This window comes from Hippoglossus stenolepis, chromosome 11 (genome assembly GCF_022539355.2).
Source record: "Hippoglossus stenolepis isolate QCI-W04-F060 chromosome 11, HSTE1.2, whole genome shotgun sequence".
In the NCBI taxonomy this organism is placed as follows: domain Eukaryota; kingdom Metazoa; phylum Chordata; class Actinopteri; order Pleuronectiformes; family Pleuronectidae; genus Hippoglossus; species Hippoglossus stenolepis.
Window position 1 is genome coordinate 1558793 of NC_061493.1, and position 25207 is coordinate 1583999.

General features: G+C 40.2%; 1 protein-coding gene across 3 annotated transcripts in view; it reads left to right on the forward strand.

Annotated features, from left to right (window-relative positions):
* Positions 1 to 812: 812 nt before the first annotated feature.
* The window catches only part of tox (thymocyte selection-associated high mobility group box), a 46882-nt gene continuing 22487 nt past the window's right edge, over positions 813 to 25207 (forward strand). The window contains exons 1-4 of one of the 3 annotated variants that reach the window (XM_035169566.1): positions 813 to 950; positions 1223 to 1385; positions 15969 to 16034; positions 19867 to 19977. In XM_035169566.1, the coding sequence (XP_035025457.1) occupies positions 1281 to 1385; positions 15969 to 16034; positions 19867 to 19977 (282 nt within the window). In that variant the 5' untranslated portion in view covers positions 813 to 950; positions 1223 to 1280. Of the gene's footprint in view, positions 1386 to 15968; positions 16035 to 19866; positions 19978 to 25207 lie in introns of all 3 variants that reach the window. The other 2 variants (XM_035169567.1, XM_035169565.1) reach the window with 2 other exon arrangements.

The window sequence follows — 25207 nt, forward strand, 5'->3', positions numbered from 1 at the left end:
TGTGCTGTAATTTGTTTGAATCACACTATTGATTAAAAAAACAGGGGCACACATGTACGAGGAATGCTGGATCTGCATGGATACATATGGCAAAAGAGTTTGTGACACACATGGACTTTTATAGTCACTGAGGATTTAGACACATCAATACACTTTTGATACACACTTATACACATCAATACACTCACTATTTAAATTTGTTGCTATTAAATTTTGACTTTTGAACCATAAAAACATTGACTGACGATCAAGATGTCAAAGCCTTATTGTACAACCGAGCCAATATAGGCACCTCAATTGAAATTAAAAATAAATAATAAAAAATGAATATAAATATACAAACACAGAGGGACAAACGTGTATACCTGACAAGAAAACGTGTTCATAGTTGTAAGTGAATACATTACTGCAAGCAAATATAAAGAAAGACAGATGAAATAATTTGAATAATGCAAAAAGATAAAATAAACAATGAATCGAGTTGAAACATTAACACCTAACTAGACCTCTAGATGGAGCACATTGTGCTATTGAGCTCTTCCGGGAATTAAAAGATAGTTTAGTGTCACAACTACTCTCATCCACTGAGGAGGGCTCCCCCAAATATATATTTGAAAGTCGTGCTTCTTACGTTATTAATGAAAAGATGACTTCACCGTGTTTGTTCGAGTTGCTTTGTTCTTCCCCTGCTCTTATTTTTTCCCCTCCCGACATAACTCCAGCTTTTACTTTGTGAGAACACACACATCCGGCCCTGCTGCTCGCTGAGTGCCGCTGGCTTGACGGAGCAGCTCTTTGTATACCTGCTGGTCCGGAGCAGCCGCGGCACGGAGCAGACGCGCAGCGGCAGTGGAGCAGCACCGAGCGGCACAGCAGCACAGACAGGGTCCGAACCGAAACACGCACCGGCTAGTGAACACAGACAGTCGGTAACAGAGCAGCGGGAACCGGTGGGTTTTTACAGCGCAGCGTCCGTATCAAAGAAGTGCGTTTAACGGGAAGTTTGCTCCCCAGAGCCGCGGCCACCGGAGCATGATAGCCGGCGTGGAGAGAAGAGCATCAGCCTAAACTTCAGCGACTCTTTGAGCTCGCTTTGTACCGGCTTCATCCGCGTGAAACCCGCATTTTATTACGTGGTAGTAGCTGCAGGACTCGCTGAAAAGCTTACTATAACTTCATGAACAAATAAAATACAGAGTAGCTTATTTTTTTTTGCCGACAGAGAAGAAAGAAACTCGGAAGCAGAGTTCAGCGGTGGAGAAGTGGATGTATTGTCAGCCATGGATGTGACAGTTTACCCACCTCCTCCTCAGCCCCTGGCCGTGTCAAACCACACCAGGCTCGGGCAGCTCTCCTACCCGGACCCGGCCTTCGGCAACAACAAGGTAGGACAGGAGCGACACGAGCAAATATTCTGCTCAAACCACGTCTGTTCCCCATTGTGCTGTGATGAAAGTCACCTTTGTGCTACTTTAACCAGCCTCGCTGTGCATTCATCTGTTTCTGCTCACTCAAATTAAGTGGTAATTAATTGCTTTATTAGGCCACAGTTAATTAAAGCAGCTAATGAAGGTAACTGAACCCCCTCCCGCACCCCCAGTGGCTTTATTCACACCAGAGCCGCTCACTCACTAGATGATACACATGATCTAATTCCGTTCATGATACACGAACAACAGCTGTAATTAAAACGTAATACTAGTGGTTTAAATATGCTCCACGTTGTAAGTACTAACAAAGGAGTTCTGATGACATGAGTTGATGTTTACTAGAATTCACAGCAGCACCTCTGTCGTGTACCTGCTCTGTGATACTTACATTGGTGTATGGGATGCTCTGCTGTCTTTCTGCCTCCAGAAAGCAAGGTCAGGGTCAGAGTCACTTTCAGAAACATCGAGGAGGATGCAAACAGGTCAGAGGAGTCTATATGCACAGGTTTGCTTGTTATCAGAGTAAGATGTCTGGATACGTGAGGAACGTACACATGGGGCAGACCCTGCACATTTGACAGTGATGAATGACTTCATTATTTCAGTAGGTACGGATGATGAGTGCAGCTAGTAGAGTTAAAGACAGATAATTAACCCCTCTTCAATCTTAGCACAATTAAATGGAACAGACACGTTGCACCTTTTCACTTTTACTTATTTTTCTTGTAAAAATAATAATATTGCTAAAAATATTCTTAGCTAACAGTGATCATGCTGCCGCAGTTCGGTCATCAGTTTTATGTACATGTATTTTTGTTGCTGAGGCGTGTAAAGGAAAATCATAAGAATATTAAACAGACAGCGAGTTATACATTTGTACAGGAAGCAGGGATGTAAACTTAAAGAGGATCAGATGATATTTATATAAATCTGACTGTATAGATGTGTTGTACTTCTCATCATTGCCCCGAGGGTTAATTAAATGTACACTAGCTGGGGAACCAGGGGCTCAACTCTGACTTGTGTTGGTATAATTACCTCTTCCACTGGGTTCACACTGCAGTGACACACTCACACCCTTTCTGTTCTTTTACTAGCTGCTTAAAATCTTAAACCATCTCTGTCACTGTTTTAATGAACGGAGTCTCAGAATAACTGTCAACGGTGACGCTGCCGTGCAATTACAGAAGCATGGACACTTAGTTTTGCCCAAATACCCAGGGTGCAAACTGCCTGCCAGCGGGTGTCTAAGGTACCCAGACATCTTACTCTGACTTTTATTCCATCAAAGTTCCAACTGAGATCTACTTTTAAACAGGATCTTGGGAGTATAGTATGTTTTAATGTCCTGTTGTTGGACAGTTTTTTCCCCCTATACATGTAACTACTGTTTTTTAGTGGAATAAAGAAAAGTCTACAGCAATGCCATGTACATAGAAAACAGAGATGCTACCACTGTAAAAACAAAGAACAAAGAACAAAAAACTAAAAAAAGAAAATAACTTGTGTAGAGGCCTCTCTAGAATGGTGTGATCCGCGACGGTGCACAAATGTGGATTTCTTGGGCATTTTTCCAGATTTTCTTCTTCAAAATTCTACTGAAACTAGGCACTTAATAGAGTGCATGCCTCCTCCCAGGCTCAGCAGTCTCGTCATGAAATTCACATGATCTGGATTTTTATTTGGATCTGCACCAAATTTCATGCACTCATAAATATGAGTCCCCTTAATATGCCCGGATTCTTTTTTCATCAAATCCATGAATTATTCCCTGAGAATATGTGAAAATATATTTTTTTAAACTCACTATTACACAATGGTTAAGAAAGTGAAAATAAATCCTGGATCTTTGTCTGGAACCCAAAATGTAATGGGTTCTTTCTTGGCCCATGTCCCATCCTTCTACCAAGTTTGGTGAAAATCCCTAGTTGTTGTTGTGTAATCCTGCTGACAATTAGACAGGGATGAAAATATAACCTCCCTGGAAGTCCTAATGTTTGGATCTTGATATAAAATATAAAATTTATGGTGTTGAGATCTACGAGTTTTTACAGTTTGGTGCAAATTATGAAAAGACCACCTTTTGTGTTTATCTTTCTATTATAAGAACTAGACAGATGTGTTGGATTGGTTGGCCTTGGCAGAGGTATGCGCTAGTAGTAAATACTGCATACAGGCAGTATGTAGTTTGGAGTTTTACCTCAGTACATGCTGGTTGAGCATTAACATAAATATCACATTAATATCTTTGTGAGCAACATCATAGTTTTTTTGTGTTTTATTTTAATGACCTCTTTTTAAAACACAGTGAAAGACTGAACTATGTGTAGTATATATATATCAATCTGATGATTCTTAGCGGTGAATCTAACATGAAGCATAGAAATGCTCTACCCTCAGAATCATGAGTGTCGTAAGGGAGCGTATTTGTTTCAGAGAGAGAAAGAGAGAGAGGCTGGAGATGTAGAGAGCAAGAGAGCTCTGTGGTTGGGGGTAGGGACTGGAGAGAGGTAGTAGGACGGTTGTTGGGGGTAGGGATGATGTAGATGAGAGAGAGAGAGGGAGAGAAAGAGTGAGAATGAAAGAGAGAGAGAGAGAGTAGTGGGGGTGGGGCCGGGGCCACTAAGGTTTGCGCTATATTTCGGTGTCTTTAGATTCACAGCTCTGTCGGCCTGATCATATTACTGTGTCGGGGAACAGAGAGAGGGGGAAAATAGAGATGGGGGGTGTATATAAAAGGGAGTGTGTGTGTGTGTGTGTGTGTGTGTGTGTGTGGTGTGAGAGAGAGAGAGAGAGAGAGAGAGAGAGAGAGAGAGAGAGAGAGAGAGAGAGAGAGAGGCATGTCTGACAGATGTGTTAATGTAAAGATGTAATGCCTGTAGTGGGCTACATTTTCCATCTCACCTAAACAGAGAAATTCCAGTGCTCTCAGAAAATACTCAGATCCCACCAGTGTTTGCACACTTCATTTAAAGATAGAACATTTAACAATTCTTCATTAAAATATTTAAAAACAACTAGACCTATGTTATATATTTTGTTGACTTGTGTACTTACACTATCCAAAATGTTTCCAACATTATTCAAAACCAGAGAAATCTCCAATTATGCCCAAGCTAACGGAATGTTTTATTTTGGCCTCTGCTATAACTTCTGGACCAATTTAAAATCAAATTGACAACACCATAAAGTTATGGAGGGTGAGGGAAGTAAGGGCTAAATACTTACTGAAGCCATTTATATTATTCTTATTACAATTACATAAATCTGGTGCTGAGCACTTTGGACATCGACCATCCACCCTGACCTCCTCCCTTGTATTGTGTGTGGAACAAAACATGGCAGTAACTATACCAACCATTGTACTGACACATCATGTAGGAAACAGTGATGTTTGCCCTTTTAAACCATGAATGGAAAAACAGAGCGTCGGTCAGTTACTGATTATCAACAGAAACTGTTGATAATCCATTAATCATAATATATTTGGACAAAAACATTGTATGATTCCAGCCTCTTAATAATTTGTTGTTTTGTTTGATCTTAACTGTATAAAAAAATAACAATTCACAACATGAGATAACGTCACATTGGGCTGTAATGAATACATGTGTTGTAACTGTAACTGCAATAGTGTTCTGATCGATTATAGACAAACAAAATGAATTAGAATCAGTTACTTGATTCATTAGCAGATGAATCGGTAATGAAAATAAGTTCCTACTAATTAGTTGTATATAAATGTAATTAGCCGAAGACAGTTTTGAGGAAATAATCTTTTGTATTAAACAGGAAACTTTCAAATTTAGTGGCACACAAGTCTTTTCTTCAGAATTTAAACTGTAAGGACCATGCAGATCATGAACGTCATTACTGTCAAAAATCATTTTCTGTTTTTATGGCAGAGACCATCCCAGAGCCAGCATATCCTCTCCCTCTCTCTTTGTACTGCCCATAGTCACTGCTGTTGAGTTGTTGCAGTTGGTTATTGATTTGATATATATTCATTTCTTTAAATCTTTTGTTCTTTTGACCAAATGGATCACTGAGTGGCCCTTTAAGATCCATGTAACGTATATGTATGTCCATTTAAGGCACCCACATCAACTTCTCGTTTTATTGGTAACAGGATGTAACATCAGTTAGATTGTACCTTAAATATCAGATGGCTCTGCATATTTGTATTGCTCCAACAGTTTGTACTGCAGGACACATCCACTCTTTCTGTGTCTTTTCTTGTTAATACTACCATCGACACTGAAACTTCTCGTGAATGAAGTGTCACAGGAGGTGTCTCTGTGGCCAGCAGTCAGCACAATGTCACTGTTTGTGATACTCGTGAACGGCCGGATGGATGAACAGAGGTGGATGAGCCATGCTGAGCCCTGATTGGGTGACAGTGCTCACAATGAGTGTCCACAGGCACGAATATGAGCAATACACTTAATACCAGAAGTGAATAAGATGTCACCTGCTGTAATCTTGTGAGGCGACTTTGGCTTCTCTATGAAATTATACACGTATTTGTGGTGTAGCCATTTAAATACATAAACTATTTACTGAACTTGCAGCCGTACAGAGAGTAGACAAAAATAGAGAGTGATAAGAATGGGATGGGATGAATCTGGGAGAGCTGGAGAGGAAGGGTCGGGTGCAAGAGGGACGGGTAGAGGGAGAGAGCGCCTAATGTAAACATGATGACTGTGAAAGCTGGGTGAGGTATTTCTAAAGCAAATAGAATGGGAAAGAGAACAGGCAGCACAGAAGTAGGCCGTAGGCTACGTCCACACTACCACCTTTTTGTTTTAAAACGCATCAGTTTTGCTGTCGCCAGGCATTCATACTACTCCCGAGCTTCCAAACCCCTAAAATGGAAACTTTGGGAAATTCTGCTCGACCTTCTTTTAGTCTGAATGGACGGAAACAAAGATTTTTGGAAACAATGACATAAACAGCCATGTTCTGTAACGTCCATGTTCGCACGAATCACAAGTCCTTCTAATCCTAACTTTCACTAACCGCTCCAAGATAAGAATATACCATTGATCTTCCTCGTTCGTAGCATTTTATACAACTAAGCAAGCAACTGCAGAGTAGACAATTTACACTGCCCAGTGTTTGTGAATGTCCATGTGCTGTGATTCAGGTGCGTTAATATGGTTAGAGATCATTTTCATTTTATTTTTGTGGATCTAGCCTTAGTGAATAAAAGGAGAATAGCGAGTGGAGAAAAGCAAAAAAGAAAAGAAATTGCACGGGTGAACAGGATGAGAAAATGTAGAGAAATAAAATCTAGACCAATAAGAATTAGAAGCCATAATCTTGTGATCTGGCGCTCTAAACCAGTGCTGTGATGAGTCAAGAGGTCACTTCATCTGAAGTCATGACTTGTTTTCAAATCATGCAAATCATAGGATTAGCTTAGTGGGTATGCTGTTTAAACTGGACTCAGATATGTGCACAGCTCTGGTGTGGTATCATCATCATTTTAAATTGATAGCTTGAAAATCTAAGCCCAGTTTTCCATTTGTGGCCTCAGACTTTTGGACCAATGGTTTCAGTTTTATGGAGAAACCCACTGAGCATGGTGCACCAGCAAGAGCAAAGTTTTCTTCATTTACTCTGGCATGCTTTTAAATTTTCTTCTCAAAGTATTGTGGGATGGCAGACAAAACTGAACTACTTAGTGAAAAGAAAAAAGGGAATGGTTTAAAGCTGGGACACTTTTAAATTAATGCTATATTAACATGTATGATAAAAAACTGACAAATAAAATAAAATGCAGCTGGGAGACGAGAAGTTTGTTTTCTTTCCTAGTAGAAAATTATTAGATGCCTTTGTCACATTTTTGACATGCCATTGTAGGAAATGGGACAAAGCTATTGTCAATGCTTGTTGCACCTGCAATTATACTACTGTGACCCGTCAAAATGTCTGCTGTGGGAAAAAGGCCTGTTGTAGTGGGATTCCTATTTCACACATGGTATCTTGCCTTCAAAATTACAGATACAAACCAAAATAAAGCTTCCAGCGCACAGAATTAATTCAATCTATGGCGGTAACGGGGATGCACATGCGAGTGCACAAAGGTCCCTCTCACAAGCAACAGATTCCAAGTGACAGGCATACAGATTAAAGAGTGAAACAGATGTTACGAGAGGGAAAGAACTGCATTGCATATCACAACTGAAGCTGAAACTATGAGGTCTGACTGTCTGTGTGGATAGCAAAAACATTATGGACCATAGAGAAAGAGAACGGAGCGCTGCAAATTAGCATCGAGCAAATAATTGATAAATCTATCGATAATCTTTTTTCCGATTAATCTAACGATTAGTTTCTATTACTCGATCAATATTATAATGAATTGATCAAAAATGAATATGTAAAACTTATGTCATTTATATTTATTTAATCATCTTCTCTTAAATACAAACAAATATAGCATAAAACAAAGTATGCACTGCAGGGCATTGTTCCCCAACAAAAACCAGCCCAGTCTGAAGTGAGAGAAGTAACGTCTACCATATGCTGCCAGGATTTACTCCCGTAAAGATGGAAAAAGCTGCGCAGGTTAAAATAAGACTACCATAAATGCGTGAAATGTTGCGCAGGTTAAAATAGAAACGCTCCATCAAAATCGAATTATAGGTCTGGGTCCGCATAAAACAGCGGCAAGGTCTGGATCTGGACTGCAGTCCGCCTATTGGTGACCTATACTTAATATGATCGTGGGCGATTTTTTTCGCTTTAGCTTGCTCTTCGGGTGAATCCATGCTTTGACTGCAGCCACCTTCCAACGTTATCATTACTTCTGAAGGAAATGTATCTCAAGTTGGACAAAAAGCCAACACAAAGTTTACATTTAAATGATTTACAAACTTTAATTAGGACTCATAAGATACATGCACAAAAAAATCTGCAGAAGCTTTAGGTCTCCACTGCTCATACAGGCCTTCATAAAGCCTGCCTCCAACCCAAAGCTGTGATTCAGAGTCACCTTGGGGGACAGTTTATTATCATCACACCCTCTTCTCATCGGTGCTCGTGTGTATGTGCACGGCACATACTTTATGTTGTAGTAGTAATAAATCTGCTCCACGTGAGTTGGCTGAGTTAACTTATGGTGATTGCTGGCGACTAGCCACGGAATAAACAGGATGGTCCATTCTAGTGTGCAGAATAATCCACTCTACAACAAACCCACCAAAACATTATTACAGTTTCAGTCAGTCAGATCTAGGGTGAGGGTTAGGTGTTAATAAGAATGGTTTTGTCAGTATAATTAAAATGGCCTATCAGTATTAAGGTAATTCAGACATAATTATTTAAAAGGATTTCCAACACGTCTACAGATATGTTATTATCTTATCCTTTGTTCCCCCTCCAGTGGTTTTTTGGAGTATCACATACTGCTATTGTCTCCTCACACAGTTTTCTTACCGGCCAAAGTGTCGGCATCTCATCTAATTATCTATGAGAACAACAACCAGTCAATCTGTCTGTCCGTCTGTCTGTGTTGGCTGTCATTCCCGTTACAGAACATCAAGCCAGACTCCCCACAACACCCACCCACTGCCCAACGTACACCGTCGATTGGGTAACTTGCAGCACTGTTGCACGTGTGCCGATGTGGCTGAAGGTGTTTCATTTGGTTGAATTGAGGGGACGAAGCACCGAGGGACCCCCTGGTTGGTGGTGGTGGGGTTGCCAAATGGAACAGATGGGCAGAAGTAGATTCCTGCCAGAAGAGACTAATTATCAGGATTTCGTTTCCAAAACAAACATATTGCAGTCAAATCACATACTGCAATCATCGCTGCATTGTTCCGTGTGTACTATATTAGTGACAATGGCTCGGATCAATTAACTTGTGGTGGAAGAGATGGGATCAGTTCCTGAGGCATTATTTGGGAGTTGTTGCACTTTTTTAACGCTCTGCTTTTGTCACCGATCCTACAATTATAAATGATGTAGACAAAAACAAAATTGCCAATATTGAAAGGTGTAAACTTGTTTTTGCTGAAAATGTTCTTTCTGCCATCATAGACAATGACTTGGAGTTTTCTGCTTATCTGTGATTGATCTGCTACTTTTGTCCTGTGTATACATTAGGAGCTGTCAGACTTTTACTGCTGTCATAGCCTACAAAAATGAGCCTCATGCAAGAACATTTTGGTATTTTTATGTCATGCCTCTCTTACGTTACATTTGAATACTGATTTAAAACCGGTTTATTTGGAGCTGTGAATCTGTGATCATTAGCATAAAACAACGCTGAATAGGCCAACACACACCTTCAAAAATACAGTGGACAGGTGCTCAGGAGAAAAAGCACATGCAGGAGAGAGAAGAGGAATCCCGCACACTGTCCTGTACTTTCCCCCCAAAAATTAAGTGTACACTGTCATGTAGACAGGATCGAAATGTTGTAGACTTGATAAAGTTTTTTTGCAAGTACAGGACAGTATGCAGGATTCTTCTTCTCTCACCTGCATGATCATTAGCATATCACTGCCTACAAGTTGCCATATAAGGCTAGCTACTCTGGAGCCGCAATTACTTCAAATGAACAGTGTCTGTCGTCAGAGAGGGGACCAAAAACACTTCTATCTGCCAATGACATTTAAACAGATCATCTCTGTGCTGTGACAGGAGCATAAAGAGCTAATAGTTTCGCATGAAGTTCGAAACTATAAAATGTCTGAGTGAGTTAAAGTGAGAAAAATGTATTCTGCTAGGCTCTGAGTCTGCTGTCCACCCATGTCAAGTCGGCATACGACTTATCTGATCATCTTGACAAAATTATCTGAACACGCAGTAGTTTTGTGCTAAAAAGTAGTGGCCAGGAGTTAGCTTTACACTGGGTAGCAGCGTAGAAGGGTCCTGAGTTGGTGAGTGACTCACAATTGAATATGTCTGTGGAGGTGGGGGGGCTGGGAGAACACCTTCACCTGTACCAGCGCAGGTGAGAGCTATTAGCTGATCGATCCTCAGGTTTAAAAGGCACCGGCTGAGCTGCCTCAGGGACAGATAAAAGGACAGTCACGAAGACGCACTCGTGAGACCGTGAGACCGTGAGAGACGCTGAGCTGTAAAGCTATTCGCCACCAGAAATTGCTGGCCCTTTATGTTTAGAGTTTGTGAGTTTGTTTTTGGAGTTAATAAAAGATGCTGCAAGGCAACTGTTTCGTCTCTGGCTGCGTGGAGCTAACGGCTCTCACCGGCTCTACAGGTGAAGGTCTCCCCCCCACAATAATCATGTGTGATTCGATCGTCGTTGTTGAGAATGTGCAATTAAAAATTCTTGCTGATTTTAGGTAGTTATGTGTGTACCAACTAATACCAACTAATAACTAATACCTGTCATTTCATGATTAACATTAATATATCAACTAGTTGGTCTCACAAAAGTTTTGTTTTAAGCTTCTTGTTCAAATAATGAAGGTCATGAATCAAAAACATTAAGTCTGCAAGCTTAATTTATTGATATGATGCAGAACCCATGACAATGGCACTGTGCACAGACACAAAAGCTTTCCTCTCCCTGAAGTGTTTTTGGTACCACTGGGACACATAATTACACTGTACAATGGCAATAAAGGAATTGAATCGAATGGACGCAAATTATTTGAATGAAGAGATCTAAATGAAAGTTTGATTATTGGCATCAGCTTGTTTTTTTTACTTGATGTAATTGAATTCCCAGCATGCATTGTTTGAGAATTAATCAATTTTAAGTATTCAAAACTCATAAAACGAACTTTATGTTTCCATTTGTAACATAGGCTTTACTTGAGGAGAGTTTTTGACTTTAGAACTTTAACTATAAAACATTTTATCTTTCTGTGCAGCATTTGCAAGTCAGAATTCTAGTTTTAAATCTTCTTTTTTCTTTGGTCCATCGAGTAATGAAAAGATTTTGAGATTGCATATTAAGATTAAATTTCCAAAATGAATGCAAGTGATTCACTTTTGGGTCATTCAGGCTTTCTTAAAAGCCTTGAATTTAATTGAAGCGGAAATTAGCTCAGATTCATGTGTGAAGGAGCTGTATCTTAAGCCGTTTTCAGACATGACCTCCCGCCTTTCACACATGTACAACACAGTGGGAGATTTTCTGCACAGACGCGTTCACAACAGCAACAAATCCTCCGCATTATTCAGGCGAGAGGTGGAGCAGCCGGGTGCAGCAGACAGAGGCAGGAATTGACATATTAATAACTCTGCTGCGTGGATCACGTGATTTTGTTTACAGCCCCTCGACACTGGTGTCAGCTCTTCTCACCACAAACTCTCTTGACATTTTTGCCAGTGTCTTCTACGTGTGTCTCACCGCTTTTTCACTGGGAGATATTTGTTTTCTTTTTGTTTTTTCATTTTTGCGTGTGTCACGTGTTAAGCCCAATTCATGCTTCTGCGTCGAAGCTACGGCGTAGGTACGCACGTAGCCTACGCACAGACTGAGCATTCATAGTTGTGCGTAGGTGTGTGTGAGTCCAGCCGCCATTACACCGCTGAAACGCTAGTGGTGGTAGAGTTTCTATGCTGGTGTTGAATGTCCTCCGGTTCATGGTCCAATTATTTACAAATTCTCTGCTGAGTGTTACTAAGCTGATCATGATGGAGTTGGAGTTGGAGCTGATAGATGTTACACAGCAATCACTTTTTCTTAAAGAACTGCAATGAAGAAAAGAATGACGTCGTCCATGTTTGTTCTTCAACTCAATTCAAAAATGGAGGCAAGTCTGCCGGAAATGCGATGCTACCAAGCGGACCAATCCCAGCTCTTGCCTTCTGCTTCTCCTCAATGAATAGTTAAACCCCCACCCGGTTGCTGTGAATCCAGCAGGGCATGTGCTGTGTTCACACATCGACTTCTCCTGGATTTTATCTTTATCCGTCTGGCCTCCTAGTATAAAGTCCGTAGAAACTGCAGAGCGCCTCACTAGGACATTTGTGGTCACACATGCACCTTCTCCTGGGAAAATACGTGGATGTCTGAATGCAGCTATAGTATCACTCTCTCTCTCCTTTTTAATTCCTTTTGGAGTGTTTTCTCCATCCTATTGTCAACTGCACATGTAATTTCTCTCTACCTCTCCTTTCTCTATCTCTGTTCCCTTTTCTTTCCTCAATACACTGTATTTCTCTCTTTTCCTTTGTCCTTCATCCTAATAGTCTCTCTCCCCCTTTCTTCCCCCTTCCTCCACCCTGATCCACTTAGCTGGCTGCTTGTTATTCAAACCTTTGCTTTGCCCACACACACACACACACACACACACACACACACACACACACACACACACACACACACACACACACACACACACACAACTCACACACACTCACACACACTCACACACACACACCACACACACACACACACACACACACACACACACACACACACACACACACACACACATATAGAGAAGGCAGCCAGGGAGGGAGAGAGAGACAGGCCATGAAGTCAGAGAGGGGATAATTTGGTCCGGTCAAGTTATCTTACTGTAAGGTTTGACATGCACACTGTTATTTTTGTCTTGTACAATAGTTGCACTGATTGACCAAAAAAAACCAACAACACTTTTATACATAAAAGCCCCAACATCTAGACCATAGGTGCTCTCTCCTGTCTCAGAATGAAGCTAAAGTGTGGCCCACTGAATCTTGACTCATTTATCAAATGGGAAATAAATGTAAATAAAGCTATAGTCCAAACAGAATGATGGCGGTTCCACCTGCATCATCATGCCTGTATTAAGACCTACATTATGTAGGTATTACAAAGAAAATATTTACACACTACCTCAGCTGCTAAAAAAATGCCTCCTAGACAAGATGACAGAATATTAAACAGGCACACATCACACTAGGGCTCAAACAATACATCATCCATTGCACATGTCAAAATTGGATGAGAAAAGCCTTTAAAACACAATAGTGTGGTAACACATTTTATATGTTTTATGTAGGGTGAATTTGGGTAATCTGGGACATTGCGTAATGTGGGACACATGAGTTTGTGGTCAGACAGCTTTAGTTACTCTGCAGTGTAAACTATAGTGGTCAGTGTTTTCTTATGGTAGGATATCAGAACAACTTTTATCTGAAAGGTGACATAAGATCATGTTGAAAAGCTTTTAAAATATATTTGGATCTCAAAAAATCAAGCCATGGATAAATTAAACCATGCTCAATAGCTAATCAACAGGGCTCACCTGATCACATGCTGACAAACTGCTTATAATGAGTAAACCAGTGCAGGTTGTACTTGCCATGGTCTACCCAAAAAACTGGGACCATACATTTTCACTGGGACCACTTTTTAAGTCGAGAGTATTTGGTGTGTCTTATCCAGATGACACTATCTGTACAGAGTTGTGCTGTGCTGTTGAATTTGTTTAATTAATGTACAATAAACTACTTCACCTTCCTATTTCAGAAAATGATTAATAAGCCAACAACAAATTGTGTGTGTGTGTGTGTGTGTGTGTGTGTGTGTGTGTGTGTGTGTGTGTGTGTGTGTGTGTGTGTGTGTGTGTGTGTGTGTGTGTGTGTGTGTGTGTGTGTGTCTGTGTGTCTGTGTGTCTGTGTGTTCCTGTACTTACATCTTTGTGAGGACCATTTTAAGCACAGACCCTACAGAGTGAGGACTTTTTTAGAATGGGGGACATTTTTATCTGTCCTTACTTTTTGGGTTAGAATTAGGTTTAAGTTAGGGTAAGGGTTAGGGTTGGGTTAGGCATTTAGTTTGGATGGTTAAGGTTAGGGTAAGGGGCTAGTGAATGTATTATGTCGATGAGTGTCCTCACTGAGATAGAAGTACAACGTGTGTGTGTGTTGAGTCGATTGCGACAGTGTTTTGGCTCTCTGTTGACTCTGTAAACCTACACCTCATTTGCATATTACCCCAGCAGCTGGCAAATGGATAGGGCAGTTACACCTGTCTGTCCACCTGTGTGTGTGTGTACCCACCTGTTCAAACGTTCTTGTGTGAGTTGTTTGTCAGGACGGTGATTATGTCCCCAGGTCACCATTGTTACTTGAATATGTTTTATGGACCCAAATATTTTGTTTTCCTCTTGTCGGTTCTGAGGTTTGACTTGTAAAGGTTATAGCAGCTGATATAACTGTTTTCAGATTTAAGCTAATACGAGTGCCACAAATCAATAGGTGTTCTGATCCTTTGCCACACCATGTTAAATTCATTTTGCTAATACTAATCAAATTTAACTACTGTTATGCCATGCTTTATATTGAAAATATATACTTCACAAAGCCCTAGTGCTGCAAATGGTGACACTAAGACAAGTATCACTGGAGAAAAGTACAGTGGTCTGCCCATATACAGTATCAGTAACAACAGTACAAACACTTGCAGGTAAAGAATGCAATCCACCATCCAATACAGTTCTCTCTCTGAATAATGACATATCCGTGATTGTAGTGGTTCAGCTAAAAACGGAGGTTCAGACAATCCTAAATGAAACTGGTCCAAGAACCAGGCATGATTTAGTGGAAAGTATGAACAAGTCAACAATGATTAATGTAGTTGCTACTTGAGACTGACTTTACTCAGAAGTGTACAGTGAAGTGAACATCATCTGTCATGACTGTATCAAACATGCTGTATGTAAGCATGTGTCAAATAACAATATACACAATGTAAATACCAAGAAAAGCAAAGATCCAAAAGCTGAAAGTTGACCATCAGGAAAGTGTCATTTTAGTTACATGACATTATGTCAGGTCAGATTAGGAGAGAAGGATGGCCACAACAGAAATTGAGCAAATCAGTTGTTACATTACATTTGTCTCTCACTTAACACCAAACATTACTTCACAGGGATTTTAATAAGTGTGGAGACCCTGTAATCTGAGTGATATGTTATTCAATTGTGTGTCATCCCATGTGAACAAGGTACTGTGAGGTTCTCTCTGTGAGTCCAGCTGGAATTAGTTTAGGCTGTAAGATATCCATCCAATCTGTCAGCGTTTTATTACCCTGATTGAGTCATTTATGAATTACTTATGGCCCCCACACTTCTACTGTAGTAACGATAGGAAATGCAACACAGGAATACCACACAATGAAGCAACAGTGGATTGTGACATCTGAGATAATAAATACTGTAAGCCGTCATTTGACTAAAAGGCTTTAGAAAGTATACAGAGCCCTTCATTATTTGTTTTGTAGATTTTAACTATTGTCCTTCAATTATTCATTAAAAATATTTAGAGTCTCTACTGGCTCTACAAACAGTGGTCATTGTGAGTCTGTTCATAACCTTTAACCACCAGCAGGTTTTTGGACAACCACTCTATTGATTGGTGTCTGAGGGAGATGGACACACACACACACACACACACACACACACACACACACACACACACACACACACACACACACACACACACGGGTGACTGGCAGCGGTCCGTTATCTCCATCTCCACTTATTGTCTCCTTGCTGACTGTTCTGTGTTTGCCGTGTTTTATAGTTTATTGACATTGTTGCTTTTTGTTCCCTCCAGCTGGACGGGGACACCATGTTCCTGGGTATGCCAGAAGCAGGCCTTGACTTCGCCTCCACCAATCAGGTTAGTGTTTACGTGTGTGTGTGTGTGTGTGTGTGTGTGTGTCAGGGACAGTGTGCAAAATTAAGTTGTTTCACTGGCATTTCATTGCTTGTAATTGCATTGAGCTGTTTTCTAAATGGAATAAAAGTTTGTGTTTCCACTGTAACATTAGATGTTCCACATCTTGCAAACACATCAGTTTTCAAGGTAAAGCACAACATTCATTTTGTTTCTGCAATGCTTTATATTGAGCTAAATTACAGAGCTTTTATTTATTTTTTATCTGTGAACTTGGGTCTGAAGATTGTGTCGATGGCTTAACAGACCTCTGAAATAGCCGACATGCAATAAATGAAAAAATAACAGCCGTTAAGCAAATCATTCAAATATATATATAGAAGCTACACAAGTGAACACTAATAAATTGAATTCAGTTTCCTTTTATGAAAATGTGGACTGTAAAATCTTTGCAGATTGCAGATCAACCAGTTAGGACGAAAATAAAGTTTTCTAACTTCATTCGGTACCAAAGACTTATAAAAAGCTCTGCACTCAACGTCCAGCTCACTGTAATTGTAATGGATAAAAGATCTAATTTCCATATAAGATTTTTGTTGATGCTTACTTTAAAATCATTAGATCGTGGCCCACTGTCTCTTTGAACTGACCTTCTTGCTATTTCAATCTTCACAGTTATTTCCAGTTGCATCAAACAAACTTTTCCTCCCATCCTTTCCCACTAATCAATACCACTTACTGCACTTACAACAACAGGCACATTAAGCATTATAATGATTTTCTATCTCCAGACCTTCTCTTCTCTTCATCCAAAATAAAGAGCCGCTGTAATGTTGTGTAGAATATACAGGAGTTGCTCATTAAAGGCAATTGTGACATTGACAGTAGTTTCTCTATTTAGTATGTTTGCATATCAAGGTTTGCCTTTTATGTTGGTTATGAAGAAGTCACTTTAAGCCCTCAAAAACTGTGATTGACGTTTTCCACAATTTTTTGACATGGCATGAACAACAATATTCATTGGGGGTTAGGGTCACAAAAATTGACAAAATACTGCACAGTAATTAATGGTCAGATTTATTGTGTTGATTAATAAATGAATATGTAGGTGTAGGGGTATTGTATGTACAGCTGTCCTGTTGCATTGCCTCAGTGTGATGAACAACATATATAAGATCAGCTGTTATTGGATTAGTTAATAGCCGTAGAACTGCACAATGCAGTGAACACACAGTTTTACCTATATATGTGGATAGAACTGTATTTAGTATTTAGTTTCCAGAGGCCAAATGAAATCTCTTGAGAGTAAGATGTGTGTTTGTTAGTACAGAATTACCTCACTGCCAAGCAAAGCCAATATTAATAAGAAACAGCACAAGAGATACATTATTCATGGAGTACAATATAGAGAATATTGTGCGGCATAGGAATCTCTGGTTTGATGTTTTATTCATAGTGTTGTGCCATACGAAGATGGGGGTGGGGGTGTTGTGTGGAATAAGAATTTAGGGTTTTATTATTAGTATCTTTGCTTCTATAAAGTCTGAGGTGGTTGTGATGAATGGGAACAGTTTGAATCCAGTCTGACCCTTGTCCTTGTCATTTCTTGTGTCGCTAATGGAGCAGCAGTTACAGTGTTAAAGCTGAAACGGGGAGGCTATTGTCTGAAAGGGAGGTGAAGTATTACTTTGAAAAGTTGAATGGGTCAGTCGAATAATAACTGTACCTTAATAAATGTGCAGAATGACGGAAAACATCAACACACTTTTCCAAGCCTAAAAGAGTATTTATACTCAACAAAACATAACCCACTCACACTACATGTGTGTGGGTGCAAATAAAGAGGGTGTTCGTCCCTTCTCTAATGCATGACGATGATTAGAGACCTATTACTTTGTAGAGCTGCTTTCAGACATGCACTGAACTCTGGATAATCTCCTCTGGGGGCTGCATGTGAGAACTCAATTATCCGAATCATTTTCTGGAGACATTCTCCGGAGTTCTCCCATCAGCCCCCTAGTTAAAACTCCAGAAAATGTCAGAGTGAGCCATGTGAGAAAACAGTAGATTGTCTGAGTGAGTGGGCATGTTGATGACGTTTCTAACACATGACGGACACAAAACTGAAAAAAAATAAAGAAAACAATTAGAGATGTCAATTTGGAAAGACAATGACATTGGAAAGATTTTGACTATAATGGCCGAGGGCGGTGTGATGTGCTGTATACAAAAACGTGCTCTCCGCAGTGGAATTTATACATGATGTTCTATCCCTGCCTGCTCCCGCCCCCCCCGCCCGCCCGCCCGCCCGCCCGCCTGTACACTCTAGAGATTTCTGTCTTGTGAATGCATTTGAGCAGAGAATCTCCTGCTGCGTTCTTCATATGTGAAAGGTAAACTGTGGACAGAGTCTGGACCACTTGTACGTTAAGTCTTTACCTATAATCTCATGCTCACACACATTCATTTGATACATATTCTCGTGGTTTTGTTAAGACTTCATTCATGCATATGAGTTGCTGGTGGGACTGGCACTGACAGATATCTGAGAGTAATATTTGATTCTTTTGTTAAACCAGACCTCCATATAAAAAAGCTTGTCCAACCATGTTTTTATCAGCTACAGAATATCACCAGAATCATTTCTGTCCTTCACTGATCTGGAGAAGGTTATTCAAGCATTTATCTCATCATGACTCGACTACTACAATGTCCTGTACACATCTCTCCTAAAAATCTCTGGTTTCCTTGCAACTTATACTAAATACTGCAGCTGGTCTCTGAAATCATTTGAGAAAAATGTTGCTACGTTGATTTTAGCTTCCCTACAGCGGCTAACTATATATATATATTTTAAATACTGGTTTGCCACCTCCTTATATGTAGAACTTCTCTCCGTCCTCGGTCAGAACTTTGTTATCTATCCGTAAGTCTGAGTTAAAAACCAAAGGTTTGACATTTTGAGCCTCCAGACTTTGAAAGGCTCTGGCCCAAGGAGTCAGGCTGATTTGATACCTGAGTTCAAATCACTGCTCAAAACATACATTTACAAAGCTGCTTTTGATTCTTGATTCCAAAGCTTTTATCCCTGGTTTTTACTTTCTTTTTTGTCTTTGTTTTTCTCTATTTTATAGTTTTTACATATATTTAAACAAGTGATGCCTGGCCATGTCATCACATATGTGCTTTTTGCTTTATTGAGGATGTGATTCAAGAATACTTTAAAGGTGCACTAGGTCAGAGTGTGGTAAAATCTTCTAATGTAACTAGTTACTACAAGTAGGACTAGTGGAGCTAGGTTAATAGTGATGCCAGCTGGTCTAATGAACAGAGGCTGTCTATCAACTCAAGCCAGCTTTGGCAGTTCAGCCTAAGGAGATGCAAAGCAAGTATGAGGCTGGACCAAGCTGCTAATTATGTGCACTTTGCTTGACAGTGTGAGTTGGAATGAAAAGCAACTAAAAGGTACATTAGGTTAGTTTACTAGAGGTTTACTAAAGGTACTGTCACGGTGGGGAATAGTATCGAAGACACACTGTCGTGCATATTGTGCATAAGTCCAAATGTAATTTTGCTGGTTAGAGATGCTCAATGGCAAGTTTAACTGTTTTTTGTATTGATGACTGTGTGTGTGTGTGAGCAAACGCTTGTGGATAATCTTTGTCTCTCTTTGTCTCTCTCTCTCTCTCTCTCTCTCTCTCTCTCTCTCTCTCTCTCTCTCTCTCTCTGTTCTTTTCTTCACACCCCTCTTCATGACCTTTTTATTTGACCTCTGACTTTTCCTGACCTATGGGCCTGTTTGAACCTTTGTTTGTCTCTCTGATTCCTTGCACAGTTTCGTGTGCCACAGCCCCCTCAGCCTCTCTGCAAGGTGTCGCCAACAAACCAACCCACACAGCACTGGAGGAGGGACACACACATGCCTGACTCACACCGTCTGCCATGGGTAAAATACACAGACACCTCAGACACACACACACAGACAGCTCTTTCAGGTGGTTTTAAAATGGTAAAACTCTCAGAGTTTCACGAACACACAGCTTTGACCTACAGATGTAGACATTCATGCTTGCCATCTACAGGCAAGGGGATCCTGTGAATTTTACACTGCCACCATGCTGGCAAAGAGTGTTGCAGCAAAAGCTGTTTTCTTCTACCAGCTGTTTACACTGCTGTTACATTGTTGGATTAAAAATGGACAGATTAAGAGAAAAAACAGGTCAAAATTGAAAGAGCAGAATTAGAGACACCGTGTTTTTAATTCTGAACATTGTTCTTTCTTATCAAAGCATTGCAAATACAATTCCCACAATGCAACATAAAGGTAGAGTTGGTAATTTGTTTCTTAAACACTTTTTTATCTTATTTGTTCACGTATGAACATTGTATGCGAATTAAGTAAAAAAAGCCTGAGTCTGTGGCCCTTGCAGGGCTGTAATAAACACGACCAATCATTTTATATGGACTGAATGAAATGATTGGGTGGATACCTCTAACTGACCTGCCAGAGGTTAGTGAGCCAGTCACAGAAAAATCGGCTTCTAGCAGTTGTCAGGCAGTGCACATTTATATGGGCGTAGCTTCGATGAGAGGGCTGATGGGAGGGGGTGGGATGTATCAGTAGGATTTTTTTCAAAGTATTGCCTGCTCTTGCTAGCTTTTCCATGCAGGTTCACTAACCTTAGCTTAAAATGCCAACTTTTCAGTAGAAAATCAGTTGTGTTAGCGCAGTACAGAGGTGCACTGAATTGAACACACTAAAAATTAGTTTTTCCACGTATGCAGTCCCCAACTCCTGTAAAATCTGGACTTCCTCTTTAACACTGCACTGTCATACATCTTTGAAGAGGAAGGAATGATGTCTGAAGTAGAGTTTTTACTGTAATTTGGATTAAAAAACTCTAAAGTTTTGGGTGCACTAATGATATTTTAATTTTAGTAACAGCCAAAACAGAAATAAAAGACACAGGAAAAAACAAACACTCATCGCCTGCAGCAATGACTTGGTCTAAGCAGAACAAGCTCAAGCCTAAATGATTAGTTGACATATGAACTGCTGGATCACCAAAATATCAGTTCATCTCTTTTAAATGCTGGTACAAGGCATTACAATGCACATATGCCTCATTCAAATCTGAGCCATTTGTTGTTCTTTATTCGTAACTTTGCACTTGACAGATAGTGCCCTATTTACTCTTGTTACTTCAAGCATTCAAGTGCTCTCTCACCCAAATTGGATCTTCAGTGGTTGAGCTGATTAGGGACCAATTACAGCAGCTCAGTGGGCCTTGTGTTTGAATGCATAGAAATTATTTTAATGTTATCTAAACTTAGATTTTATTTAAACTTAAGCTGCCGTCCAAGACAGACCATAGATGTATTAATAAATCTTATCAGTGAGTGGCTGTTTTCACAGACTCCCAAAACTATGTATGCATCTTGGAGATTTGGTTGCATTACACTTTTTCAAAAAATGGGTACAACGTGCCTATCTACCTTTTGTCTGTCTGAGTTCATGTCTGACAGACATTGTCACAAAATTGTCATGAACGTGAAGTTGTGAGAAGCGTGTTTATCTTGTTAACACAACATGTGTGAGAGAGCTTGATGCTGACTGCATTAGTTTTTCGATAAGCTCCCAGTTCTTAGGGAATGGACCATTGTACTGACAAGAATGGGAGAGCGGACAGAGAGGGAGAGAGAAGGGAGTAATATATGCAGAAGTTGAATAAATTATGGAGAGAGTATAGGGGAGGGAGAGAGAGCGAGAGAAAACAGGCAGGCAGTGTGATTTATGCAGAGCTCTGTGCTTCAACAGGACACGGTGTCAGAGAGTAGGACCATGAAACACTGTCTGGCCTGAAACACACAGGGTAGTGAGTATGAAGTTGAGCAAACGACTAGATGTCCAGGCTGAAAAACACATGCAGTTAGAGAAAATGGTCAAATACAAGAGAACCCACTTTTTGTGACTCTACAAAAGAACTGGATTTCTAGATTCTTGATTGCAGAGCAAGGAGAGAGAACTTTGTGTGTGACTAACAAGGAAAAAACAAACAAACGGCTTCTTTTACACCTGACTTTTTATGATATATGATACAGTGCTATTGTGATATTCAGTGAATATCCCCTACCACTGCCCCCGTCAACTAGACAAACACAAGTATTATATATTTATATCATTGACCTTATGTACCTGCACTGGATTCATTTCAGCTAAGTGTGATGTTTCTCATGTTTCTATCCTGTCTCTCCTGACAATTTGGTCACCTCCTCACACGAAGCAGAGGAGAGACGGGTTGACAACTCCTTACATTAATTCTCCTTACATTAATTCTCCTTACATTAATTCTCCTTACATTAATTCTCCTTACATTAATTCAAATCCCCCTAAAGCCAAAGATGGACAAACACTGGTGCGGACGCTAGTCCTGGCTAGAGCACACGCAGCTTTCCTGCAATTATAATGAAGTCATTGTTTTTTTCTGAATTTGCGATTAAAGTTACTACTAATTGTGTCTGATCTCAATTAACCACTGGCCCAGGTAACTGAAGAAGAGAACTTCAGAGTATCTGTGAGAGCTACGACTTCACTAGCATCTGCAGGATGCACAATAATTGTTTTGTTACCCTGATAATGACAGTGGGAATCCACTACAGTATGTATGCCGTGTGTGGAAGCTGTGTAGCGCTATATTAATTCTACTTGTGGATGAGGACAGCAGGGAAAGTGGTACGTTCCTTAAATTAGAGGCGAAAGTTATACGTCCCAGTGGGTGTTAACTGTTGATCCACTTAACTGTAATTAAAGGGGAGAGCTACCAATCTCACATGTCAAAGTCAATTTACTAGTCACAAAGATTATAAAAGATGTAATTGAGCTGCATTATGTGAATTGCTGGATTCAAGGATTTTGGAGCTTCACCCACACTAGGAACTATGTCAGGTTATCTCTTTGTCTATGTTGCACCAATTTACCGTCCTATTTTTTGGAATAACAATTTAGAATCACTGGACTATCCCTGTAATATGTAACAACTTTTCTATGAGTATGAACGTCTAAAGGATGCTTATTATTATATATTGTATACTGTGTTTTATCATCCAAGTTTTTTTCCTCCTGTTTAAGTAACATTTGCTTAAAACTGAAGTGCAGTTGTTGGATTACTTTTTGCCACAGAATAATTCACATATGATGCTTTAGTGAGTGTTTGCAGCAGCAGCAGCAGCAGCAGCAGGACAGTGTCTGTGGGATAGACTGAAAATAAACCACAGTGTAGGTGTATAAAGATGAACTGATACGAGTTAGAAAACCAAGAGTCACAGATGTGACTACATGGATACACAATCAGTCACAACATTCCTGCACTGAAAGATATGTCAAAAGTGCAATTTCCCTATGGGATTAATATCTGTCCATATGCCATGGTGCCTGAAAAGATTGCATTCGCAGTCTTCGAGGAGACAGGGGTCTCATAAAATATGTGAGTCAAACCTTGTGTGCGGTTACTTATGCCATGTGATGTTAACATTACAGGGATATATGCACCCACATGGCTCTATTGAAAATACACAAATTCACTTGTGTCAATTTGGTTTGTGTATGGTTGTATAATTTCTTGTTTCAGAACATGGAGTGTGTATTGAGATATATATTGAAATGTCTAAAGCTGGGCATACACTGTACAATGTTAGAAATGTTGTTGTTGAATTCCAACTCATACTGTTTGAGTAAATCATCTGCGATGTGAAGCCGAAGCTCACAATTTATGTGCTCAGGCTGTATGGTCCAATCATCAGCCACGATCCGACTGCTCACACTGTACACAATGCCTGTGTGGAAAGCTACTGAGCCCTTGACATTTGGGGGAAAAAATTACTACGTGGCCATGAAATAATAATGCATGGGAACTAGAGAATAGGTTGTGCACCATGCTAAGTCCAGTTAAATGTCCAGAGCGTGACTCTGCACATTCGGGATGCTGGTGACAGGTTGCGCCTGGCTCATCTGGAAACAGGAAGAGATTGAGATGTAGTTGGTGTGTTAGCGTTGGGATAACTAGACATAGTTTTATACCTTTATCCTATCCTAGGTTTATCCTATGAAATTAAGTATTTATTAGGAACGGGAGATAGTAGACAGATTTACCTTGTGACGCCCCCCCCCCCCCGAATGACACTATACTGCGGTGCGCACTCTCCTTAAAGGGAAGGATAAGGGAAGTTTAAAACAATGGTTGGTTAATTCCCGCCACTGACACACCGAGTACATACATTTTAATCTCTCAATTTCTCTTTGTTTACAGATACGCCAGGCGCATGCCGTCACCAGTTTTCCAAATGCTCACAGTCATGCTCTCTGCACACTGGACACTTAACTGTGCTTTGCACGGTGCGCCGTGGCGCACACGGACAGGGCCCTATGTTTTTATTGACTAGTAATTGCAAATGTTTCCACAAACATTTCGATTGTTGGCCGGGAGCAATAAATCTCAGCTCGCTCCCCCGTGTACACTACACAGCAAATGACGCACAACGAAGCTGAATATAGTGGTTGAAAAAATGAGCTTAAATCGTGCAGTGTACGCCCAACCTAATAGGGGCTAATACACACTCCTACTACACCTTGTGTATAATAGTATGTGTATTAATAATTATATTTTGTTTATTTATTGCAACTGTGTGACTCATTGATGAGGTTTTATTATAGATTATTGGTTGAAGACTTTAAAGACAAACCAAATGTTCACACACCAAATATAGTCTAAAAAATGTGTTTTGTATCTGTCTTATTCCAGAAATCTGTCTCTGTCATGAAGAAATCATATCTCGAAAACCATTCATCTTATCGGCTTCACACTTAGCATGTGTATTGTTAAGCGCTCATGGAAGTGCAGTGTTGAATTTGGTGCAATCTATTCAAAATTACTAAACTGACAACTAGTGGCAGCAGTGGTTGGGACTCATTGTTGTTGATCACAACTACAGCAACGACAATTGATTGTCTAGTTTGGGGTTGTGCGTACTGAGTTGAGCTTCAATGAACTTTGAAGCAGCAGTTACAGCTTCAGGGTTCTGCAGACTGAGTCCTGCTGCAGGTCTTTATTTGCTCTGGCTCTATTACTGCAGGTCACTTTCACAGTTTCAGAAAGAAATGTGCAACCAGCATTAGTGTG